Source organism: Montipora foliosa, chromosome 1, assembly GCF_036669935.1.
Source record: "Montipora foliosa isolate CH-2021 chromosome 1, ASM3666993v2, whole genome shotgun sequence".
In the NCBI taxonomy this organism is placed as follows: Eukaryota; Metazoa; Cnidaria; class Anthozoa; order Scleractinia; family Acroporidae; genus Montipora; species Montipora foliosa.
The window spans coordinates 35,332,084-35,343,495 of NC_090869.1; the positions used below are offsets into that span (position 1 = coordinate 35,332,084).

General features: G+C 38.6%; 1 protein-coding gene and 1 long non-coding RNA gene across 3 annotated transcripts in view; both read right to left on the bottom strand.

The window, feature by feature from the left end:
* The window catches only part of LOC137997483 (uncharacterized), a 58,204-nt gene that overhangs the window by 15,758 nt on the left and 31,034 nt on the right, over positions 1-11,412 (bottom strand). For both annotated transcript variants that reach the window (XM_068843528.1, XM_068843522.1), the window contains one exon: positions 70-114. In XM_068843528.1, the coding sequence (XP_068699629.1) occupies positions 70-114 (45 nt within the window). The remainder of the gene's footprint in view (positions 1-69; positions 115-11,412) is intronic.
* Positions 2,715-4,882, bottom strand: LOC137997500 (uncharacterized). The gene is made up of 3 exons (XR_011122491.1): positions 4,830-4,882; positions 4,209-4,302; positions 2,715-3,640 (listed from the first exon to the last, which is right to left on the bottom strand). It is a non-coding gene; the product is annotated as an uncharacterized lncRNA (long non-coding RNA).

Genomic DNA, 11,412 nt, shown 5'->3' on the forward strand with positions numbered 1-11,412 from the left:
GGGTTAATGACTTTTGGTCAATCACCCCTGAATGGGGGCTTGTTTTCGAGTTGATACAGAACTCCTTACCCGTTGAATCTGTGTAAATCTCATTGAGCAGTGGAGGGGGTGCACCTGGAAGAGAAAGATGCCAGTTTTTATTGTAAAACAATAAGGAAGACAGCAATCCAAGCAATAATAAAATCATATAAGTTGCAAATTTCTCATCAACACGCAACGATGAAAAAAGGCAATGTACTTTAGATAACTTAAGTGTGAAAAAATATTAATAGGTGAAAACGTTTTAATCGCGGGACAATGGAAAATAGCAAACAAAAAGAATTGCTCAAACAGTTTTCAACAGATGCTAAAATTTGGAAACATCTCCTTCGAGATTTTTATCACTCAGTATGCCTATTTTTTTACCAGAGAATTAGCCCTCCGTTGTTTATAAATGTTCAGAAAAATAAAACATTAATGCTATCGAACTTTAGAAGACTTACCGGTACGTGTTTTCAAATTAATTCAGTTACTCAAGACTCATTTCCACCATGTAGGTGTTTGTGTGAGAATAATCATAAGGGATAAGGCCTTTTATTTAAGGTGACTTACTACATTTTTCCGAAGAAAAAGATCAAGATTTTGAAATCTGTGAAATTAAGGCAACGGGATGTCTCTTCTGAAGTGTTAGTCACTCACTACAATTAATGTCAAATGTAATTTTACCCAACAAATAACTGCAAATCAGGGGAAGATGCTAAATATAGTGACCGAGCTCCTGGAGGAGGAATGGAAACCAGACATTCCAAAGCCTTTTTTCTCGAAAGCTACAATTGTAGCTGTATGACTTCACCTTAAAAATTCAGGGTTTCATTAACCTGCGATCAGGCCCATTTTTAGCTTCGCCCATATGTTCTCTTATGTCGTCGCTCGCTAAAATTGGGCCTGACCAAAAGTCTCTCAATAATACCGGACGGTCGGCCAAATTTTGGCCGACCAAACCCGTGATCTCATTGGCTGTTGAAACGCCGGAAGTGAAAATGCCATCGTGATTGCGCGGAGCTCTCGCGAAGTCCTCGAGACTAATCCGCCATAAGTGTACGAAGAAATCTGCTCCCTTTTGTTCTTACAATACCGTGGACGGTACAACTTGATTTTATTTGTATAAATGGAGATATGCCATCTGAAACATCTCATAACTTGTCCAGAATCGGGTTTGAATCTCTGGAACGAGTGAAATTAGCGATTCGGTTGTCGCGCTCTGTGGCCATGGGGTTGAAAGTACTTTGGCACAAACTTCCCTGATGTTTTGAAAGCTAAATAGCTGGTTCTTTCAAATGGCAATGAAAGCCGATGCATATTGGTTTCCTGGATGAGACAAGGGACTCGAAAGGGACATATATATCAACAGGAGGAGATGCTGATAAAATCGCAAGTTACGCGAATGCATGTTTTGAATATCTGTGTATCAAACAGCTTTATTTCTTTACTGTACATGACACGGTTTGTTTGCACACTTCATAATATTTCCAGTTGATTTAACTTAAAACTCGCACTCCAGAAACTAAAATGGCATGTTTCCAGAGAGATCAATTGTACAACAACAAAAGAAACTTTGCGAGTCCATCTTACTGTTCGTACTCCATCAAAAACTTAACAGCCAAACTTATCATGATTTTACTTCGCGCAATTCTAGAAATACACTGCAACTGAAGATATTACCCGAAGAAATCACCGAAGAAACCTTCATGGGCAAACACGTTAAAGGAATAATGTATTTCTCTTTTTTTTCTTTAAAAATCTATTGCCAAACCGTCCAACGACAAAATACTAGGTTATCTCAATTACAAATTAAGATGTCAAGCCTAAAAGATTGCATATTCAGTGAAGCTCGGAGGGAGAATTACACCGGCCTTTGCCGCAATATAGTCGTCGAAAACATTCCCCATGCTTTAAATGTGTTTTTCTCAAATTAAGGGCCCACTGACGTATTTTTTGGGGTGCGTTGCTAAGGGTGTAATGGTTAAGAAATTTGAGAGAATTTGGCATTATTTTGGTCAGTTTCCAACTTTTGTAAACCAATGACCCTAAATATGACGTCATCATGCCACGCCCATGGTCACGTGACCAATAAAAGAAAACTCTAAATTTGTCTCCGTGCTACGCAATTTGGGTATTTAATCGATGGTTTCATAATTTGTATTCGTTTTTGCATACAGCCAAGCATGGTTTTCTTTTTATTTTGAAAAATGTTCTTTTTAAAGACATAAACGATACTGAAATTGTCATAACTTTTTCAAAAAAGATGATTTTAAAAAATCAATGCTTAGCTATATTCTGTATTTGGGGGTGAAACGTGCCATGTAAAAAAAAATATAATTCAATTTAAAACCGCCGAAAATTTAGATTTTTTCCTCAAACCGGAAGTCAGTTTGTTTACGCATGCGCAGTTGATCTGAGAACGGGCGCGAGGAAAAACCTTCGATGCAAACAACAGTTCGGGCGGTGATCTTCGCTCGTTTTTTTACTTTTGCATCATGTAGCAGCCAAAATATGAAGCGTATGTATGGGAAAGCTGTGTGAAGAAATATTCAAACATTTCGTTTCTCTACGGATTTCATTGAATGAAAATAATGGGGGCGATGGACAAGTCATAATGTACGGCTCAACCATGCTACTCGCTCGGAAGACGTGAGCCTATTTCGTGTTCCTTCCAACGCTTTGTCAAGGTAAGGATGCTTATTGTATAAAAGTGTTTGTTTATGCTAATTTCATCATGAGACGAACTTTAGTTGTGTTATTCGTCCCAGACAAGAAACATTTGCCAACCGCATGGAACCTCGAAAGTGTACGTAGCTGAATATTAATGTTCTGTCCAGTGAGCAGCACAAGTACGTTCATTAGATATTGATTTACATGTGCTGAGTAGTTTTTCAGCTTTGAAAAATAATAATTATTATTGTTTAACACCTTGCTTTTTATCAGTTCAACACAGGCCCTTAGAAATTATGTATATTGTTTATTAAACTTTCGTATATTTCGATTGAGGGCACAGTGACAATTTGTTTGGGTAGCATTTGCATACAGCCAAAACATGTTTCCCACAGTTTCACAGAACTGAATTACATTCCCATTTGTTGGGCTTCAAATTGTGCAGAAATTGTTACCCAGGTTTTTCCCCAAGTGTGAAAATTTTGAATTAAACGTCTGTCCTGACTCTATTTCAGAAAAAAGCTATAAAGAATCTGTCTAGTCAATTTTTTTAGTGAAAACAAGATTCTTTTACAATCTGAGAACATCACAAACACCATTTTCCTATGGCTGAAAGAAATAGGCTACCAACTTCTGGGTGCACATTGAGGAAAGACCCTTAGCCCGCAAAAATTTCATAAATTTGTCCTTGTCTGGGAATGTTGCTCGCAGGCTTTTAAGCTGGTTGAAATCAAATCCCTCTGTTGCAATTTTCTTGGCCATAGTGCCAGATATTGCACTTCCAAATTTCAGCAGTAGCAGCTTGGTCCGTTCTCTAATCTTCACCATGGACTTGTACTTATTTTTTTGCTCAAGTGGACGGCGTAAAAATTGCTCGTGTTGGTCCTTAAGATCTTTTAGCTGTGTGCAAAATAGCACGTCCCTCATTGCCTCTACATCAGCCAGTGCTCTGTGAGCTAGAATATAGAACATTGTACAAGTTACGCGTATGATTGCTTTTCATTTTACCATTGACTTCAGAGACAAGTGATTAATCCTGTGTTACTACTGCATGTACTGTTATTTTTATTATCATGTTGTGTTTCCACCAGACTGCACCATTGTGGAATCCTGCATTGTAATCAGAGATGGCCCCCAGAGAAATTTGGCCTTTTTTTTTTTTTTACAAGGCTGCAGGCTTAACACAGGCATAGTATTTAAAAAGCCATCTCAGGGCTCAAAATTAAGACCGATACAGTTGCCAATGCAATCAAATCCCTCTGTGGCAATTTTCTTGGCCATCATGCCAGATATGGCACTTCCAAATTTCAGCAGTAGTAGCTTGTGTTCCTTTCTCTAATCTTCACCATGGACTTGTACTTATTTTTTGCTCACTTCCCAAATTCAGGTCTTTACAGTTTACTCTCCCTGAATATGTAACCAGATTAATAAATGCAACTTCTTCTTTTGAGTTACATGTAAAGAGATTTTCCAATAATAACTACCATCATTTTGTGTATTGGGGAAGCATTAATTACCTTTAAATTGTACATTAGGAAAGTACAGGGCATGCAATGCTGGCATGCCAAGCTTCTGCTTTTTATCTAGGGGAAGTTTCCCTAGTTTCCTCAGCTGTAAAATGAAACAAACAAAATTGTAAATTTATATACATTTTGGATAGTACAGTTCAAATCACTATGTATTTTTTATTGTTTAAATTCTGATGTCATTAATTAATTATTAATATATTCTAAAAGCCACATTATTGTTTAATGTGAACTATTTACTTTGTTTGATCTAAACTTACAGCTCGCAAGTTGAACAGTGTATCTCCAAAGAAGATGTGGTTAAATAGCTTGGTGGTGAGCAATGGATATCTCCTTTCGATCTCCATGTAAAGAAGAGGAAAGTCATAGACAAACCCATTGTGTGCAAGAAGTACTAGGAATTAAATAGAAATGAAAATAAAAGATTTTGACACAAAACAATGATTTGAATTGTTTTACTGGTACGAATCTTGGTGGGATGCATGTACATGTAACCTGTATCACTGAAATGTACCTGTGTGTAACACTTGTAACCACTACACCTCACAAAAAACTGCTTCAACAATCATAATACTGACTGTGTGCTACAATTCTAATTGTTTTCTAAATTACCTGGGAAGTATTTTTTGTTTGTCTTTGCCGACACTTCCTCTGTGAGATTTGTAACCCATGATACAAATCTAGGCAAAACTTCAGAAAGCTTTGGTTGTTGGATAAGGTCGGTTTGCTTTATGCCACATTTTCTGGCCACTGAAAGGAAACAGGCACACAGTGGTTATAAAGTAGTCTGCAAGAGGAGATGCTTTTTCCGGCTTTTGTTTCACCTGCCTCGAAAAGAAATCTTTTTCCGGTGTGTGAAACAAAAACCTGGAAAGTTGTCTGTTCTCGCAGGCTACTGGTAATATAAAATTATTAAAATATTAGAAATGAAACTGACCTGAATAATATCCAAAAAATAACCTTTATTATAGGAATAAAAATATGGCTGACCAAAGTCTGTCATTTCTTCTCAATAATGTTGTACATTTTGTAATGCAGTGATATTCCAATAATTGTTGGTATCCAGCAAAGGTATGCCATTGTCCAGAGAGCTTATTTGTCACATACATTTGTTTCACAAATTATCGTCAGATTTTTTAAAAATCATTGGTAGTACTTTTCCCTTCAATTATTAATTAATTGTTTATTAGTATTGTTATTGATGGGAAAATAATTAATTTTGTACACAATGTCATATGTAGCTGATGACTTGATTGAAACTAAACTCCACAGCAACCTAAAGGTAGGCTTTGTATGGGAGTTACTCTAAAACATTCTTTCTACCTGGGGCTGCTATCCTTCTGGAGGTATTGACTAATGAATGGAAAGATTTTTCCAGATGAGTTTCCACATTGTTGGCAAGAGGTTGCAGCACTGCAGCAATTTCTACAATGTGGTCCTTGTAAATGGATCCACCAGTGCCTTCACAATCATACAAGAAATACAAAGGGGAAGGATTGCCTTGTAGCTCATCTCCACGCTCATCGTCGCTGCTGTCTGTCACTGGCACACCATCACTGCAGTCTGGCTCTGGAAAACTGTCACTGCTATCACTGAATTCTGATTCAGAGCTGTTGTCATCACATCCACCTGCAGAGTATTTTGTTGTGATGGAAACAGCCTTCAGGGATGTCATATATTCTTTCTCTTTCTCATGTTTTTTCATCTTGTTCCTTTTGTTTTCATTTCTACATGTACATGTACATACAGTAAAGATGCATGAGATGAGTATTATGTTATTTATGTAAACAGTACCAGTACTTTCTATCAAACAACTTAACGAAATAAGCTTAGGATGAATACACACAGTGTATACATGTGTACACATTGAAAGGATAGTGACACAAAAATTAACCTTTTCTTTTGGTAATCTGGTGAATTTCGTTTCCTGATGTCTTCGTCAAATTGTTCTTGACGTTGAATGACATACTCAATGGCTTTCTTTGGCATTGGCATTGAAAGTAGTTGGAACAAGAGAACTATCCATATTGGACCAATATTCTAATAAAGAAATAGTAATACATTTATTCAGTATACTATTGCAATGTTATTATATTTTGGTGAAGTTTCAAAGTACATCATGTTATCATGAACTCACATCCTATTTCTTTTGAAATATGCATAAAAATAGCTTTACATGAGACCTTGAAAAGTTGAGATCAAAACAGGAGTTGTATTGTATTCCATTTTAAGGGAAAAGGTCACCTTTATTAATGATTCTTACGATCTGCATACACGTTTGTGTGTAGCTACTCTAGGTGTTACTGTCAGTAAATATAGTAGTGTACAGTAGGTACAGTGACCTTGTGTGGTATTGACATGTTTGTCTTACACTGGTAGTGTACAGACCCAAGGTCAATCCTTTTCCCCCTGTATGCAAGTGCGATGCCATGGTATCCCTCAGGGATGTTGTTAGTGATTCGTCCCTCCAAGGTAATATATTCCTCAGGTCTTGTGGCCATCTTTTCTAGTACACTTTTAAGTTCATTCAGTTGGGATTTGCATGTAAATGAATGTTTGCAGTGGTAGGGTTTACCTTCTTCGTCTTCCTGTTCATTAAGATAAAAAAAATTGTTACCCCAATGGTATTGTTTTTATTCTTAGCTAAACTGGGACTTTAATGTTGATACACACTGTATATCAGAGTTTTCAATCTCTTTCACCAAACTGGTAACTGCACTCACAAGTCATGTAAAATTTATTAGGTTGCTATTGGTTACCTTTTTATGAAACCTGCACCATGTCGAAGAGTGGTCATCGGTGTAGTGTTGGTAGTAGTTCATGATTGCCTTTCCAAAGTCACCCAGTGGATCTTCTGATGAGTAGATCTCTTCACACTTTGTTAAGTTTTTTAAGCATTTTTTGGCATTTTGAATCATGCCTTCTGACATTCTTTTGCACTTTGGCAAACCAAGGCTCTTGCACTGTGAATGGTAAGTATTCATCATTATTTTTTTTGGCGTATCAGTCCTTTTTATCATTCCTTACTGCTCATTTCTTGAGTGGCAAAGACTCATTAACTGAGCAGAACGGGTGTTTCCACGGGGGTCCGCATCTTGTTGACCATTTTTGAAAGTAATATTACCTCAATATGTATTGAGTCTTGTACGGTTGTGAACCTCCCGGAAAAGTAAATGCAATAGTTATGTCACCGGTGTCATTTACTAAGTATCGAGTAATACACTTTCTACATATCTGAAACGCCAAACTGTAGTACTGAAATCTACAGTTCGCACGCTACTTTACTGTAACTCGTTGTACTCCGCACTTACCTGGCATGGGGTCTTTTTTACTTTTTCCAAGTCTGCATGGAAAGTTTTGGCAGTGTGGTTGCCGCAGTACACAATGTCCGTTTCTGGGCTTCTTGATAGCAACACCTCGTGACACGCAGCGTCTTTGTCTAAGACTGCTTTTGTTATCGTCATCTTTTCCTTTCCTATCAGATCTGCAAGTATCTCGTCGAGCATGTTCCCTTCTGCCCCGCCAGATGTGCCCTCCCAGTTGGCGCCTTGTCCTCGCTTCGTTCTGTGAGCGTAGCCGATTATGTTGCCTGTCTTGGCATCGTGCATTGTAGCCGAAGCGTTATTGGAGTAGTGACCTCTAGTAAGATAAAACCCATCGAACATGACCTCTAACTTCTTTTCATCTCCGCGCGCTCGGATAATTTTGCGAGCCTGGTCAACGCTCCAGTTGGCAATTTTTTCCACTTCTGGGGCGATCCACTCTATAACTCGAATCCATTGCTTTTCGCTGAAGTGGCTTATTCCAAGAGTGCCCAGAACTTGGTCGTAGTCCTTGTAGTACAGGCCACAAACAATGAATGTCAGAAGGATGTAGTTCGTAAGGTAAGTTTTGGGTTTTGATCGAGTCGGTATAATTTCGTCGCTGGTGGAAATGGTCCACTCTTTTTTACACTCTGAACAGACGAAGTCCAGCTTCAAAATTCCCGTCTTCGGTTCACTTAGTTTCGAAAATTGTAGCGTCCCTAAATTGTTGCACTTGTTGCATTTACTTTCTAATACGGACTTTTGAAATTTTTCCGAAGCGCAGATTACCAGCGGGGACTGATTTATCCTTAAATGCTTTTTAGTTAGCTGTTCAGGGTCATGACCTTTGTCTTGAAAAAAGGCGTCCACTTTACGACTTGTTTCTTTATCCTCTTCACTTTCTGTTAGTTGTTCAGAAGACTTAGTTGGTACTTTTTCGCAAGGCGACTTTGAATTGCACAGAAAGTCTTGAAGTCGTTCTACGGATACCATGTCATCGTTCGCACATTCCTCCACTTTGCTCACCACAATTTTCTCTGGAGAGAGTGGAGTGATCATTTCTACTTCCACTGATCTTTCCTCAGTCTGAGTTGCCACTGTCGATGTATTTTTTAAGCACAGTTCTTCTTCAAAGAAGTTAACTTGACAGCCAACATCCTTTTTACTTAGCGAGGGCGGCGACCATCGACCACTTGCAGCTTCCAAAGCTCGCCGCTTTCTCTTCCTTACTTTTTTTCCCGACATGAATCAACCCATTTTTTTTTTTTTTATGTTGTGTATTTAAAAAAAATTTGGTTTGGTTTTGAAACGATTATAATTGAAACAATTAGGGGATTGTTATCAAATTTTCCAGGTAGGTGAGTGGGTTTTCTTGTCAGCTCACGATATGATGACGTCAATTACCGGAAGTAACATTTCACTTCCCTAGCAACGCGCGAAAAATCCGTCAGTGGGCCCTTAAAGCCAACGGTAACTTTCGAATTCGTTTATAGCGGAGCTCCGCGCGCGCAGAAGGCGCGCGCGCGCGGAGCACCATAGTTAAGAAAATGTGGTAACCCATCGATGTGAGAAAATTTGGTTTTATAGCCATGACGTCATGAACGTCCGTACGTACGTACGTACGTACGTCCGTCCGCCCCTTCATGTATGCCAATGTGACCAGTACACGTAACCATTCACGGGCTCAAGTTTAGAGCTCATCAAGGAGGCAATACTCCATTTGACACTAACTAGTTTACAGCAGACAGAGCGCAAAAACCGCTTGACATGCGCACTAGAATCACACTTGTGTTGCCGCCATTCCATTTTCAAAATGGCGGACGACAAATCAAAATCCACCACGTCATTGTGGAGGCTGTCACGCCGCTGGCGTTTCTCTGAGAAAATTTGCTAAAAGATGATCTGAATCTGCCATCATTCAACGATGCTTCAGAGCCGTCAGGGAAGAGATCGGACCAAAACCAGTTCGCCTAAAGCAATAGAGTTTTTGACGAGCTTCGAAGCTTCATTTGACGTTCGTTGTTTAGAGTTTTGCGTTTCTTAAGGTGGTCGGTTACTCTTTAAGCTCAGAACAGAGATATGTTGGAGGTAAATTATTTTCACGAAACATATCAAATATGACTTTTTTTTCGTTGATATGAAAATTTTTGAGAGGTGTTTAAAGGTGGAATTCCGATTTCATACACCAAGAGAGACTTTTTCAAATCGAAGTTTGAAGAGAGGCAGGTTTTTTTACCGCTAGTGTTCGTCTTCACAGTTGTAACTGGTTTTACACAGAAAAGCGAAGTCCAGTGCCTTATACTTTCACGCCACTCGATATAGTTTGTGAGGTTTTGGGGTCGTAAGTTGTCCTGAAATGCATATAGCGTACATGTACGTTTTTAACTTCGAGTTAATATCTTGTCGACATTGTTCATACAATGTATTAAAGTTTTCTCGCTTTATAAGCCAAGGCGACAGAGCGGCTGCCTGTTATATTAAACAGCGGCAAATATTGACAACAAACCCTGTTATTTTCTTCCCTTTAACAACGTTCATTGCTATGTTTTGTGTAACTAAAAATAAAATATGTCAACTGTCACATCTGACTACCGGGGGATTGTGTGCTTTTTCAAGTTTATGGGGCTCTTTGCAAAGGGCGAGTTAAGTTTATTCAACAAAGTAAGCTGCTTTTTCCGTTTAGAGACTGAAAATGTCAGCCAAGGTGCTCTAGTTCAATGTGCAAAGCGCTTTTTTTGGCTTTTGATGCCAGCAAAACAGTTCACCACACTAGAAAATTTTTATTCACTTGCTACTGGCTCACAAAGACTGCAGAATTTGCCACATGGATGAATACATTTCACCAATGAAGGTGAGTGATGCAATAACATTACAATAGTTGCAATAATAATCTGCCCTGAATTGAATTTCCCCTATCCCTCAATATAGATTCTACGCCCCCTTCTTTGTCAGTGCCAAAAATCTGCCAAGAGAACTGAAGCACTAAGTTACACAGAATTAGTCAGACAGGTACATGCAGACCAACCTCACGGATCAACCGCAGCAGCTGGATATTAAGCAGAGAAAAATCGAGAACGAAAACAAAAACTTTCACAAAAAAACATGAAGTTAAGTATTTGGGTTTAGCTCATTACGACAATGACATGCCAATGCCTTTGCAGTACTAACCCCCCCCCCCCCCCCCCTTCACCAAGAACACACACCACTGACAGCAGTACACTGCTTAGCATTATATTGAGTGCTACTAAACATGTTTCATTTCATATTATTATTTACATGCACAGAACAAACTGCATTGAACACGATGCACAACCCCATGAATTTCTCAAATTGCTTTTGGCCTATTATAAGACCCGTGAGTAAAACCACACCAAAAAGTTAGCTCACTATAATAAGGTAAAACAGATATCATTTTCATAATGGTTATGCTTTACAATGTAGCTGTGTCACCAAACACCCAAGGTCAATAATTTTGCTATTATCCCAACAGTAAACACTTAATGAACAAACAGTAAAACAAAATGAACTGTTTCCTGAGAGACCAGTCATTAAGTGATTTGTTATATAGAACAAATAGGAAAACGTGCAATGGGAACAGCAACGGTGGTTGTCGGTCAATATTTGCGGGCAACAGTGCACTGTTACCCTCTGACGTCATAGATTTTGCACTGTTGCCTGCTCAGAGACTTTTGAACGACAAAAGTGTTTTTGTTAGATATCATGTGACCTTGAAGTAACCAATGAGAGCATGCGCTGCTGGGGGCAAAAACAGTTATATAACAAAAATAATTATTATTCAACATAACACACTTTTGCTGGAAAAACAAGATCAGCAACACAAATCAAATGTCGAATTGAGAGAAGAAAATGTCATGCTTCACAAAAAAGGA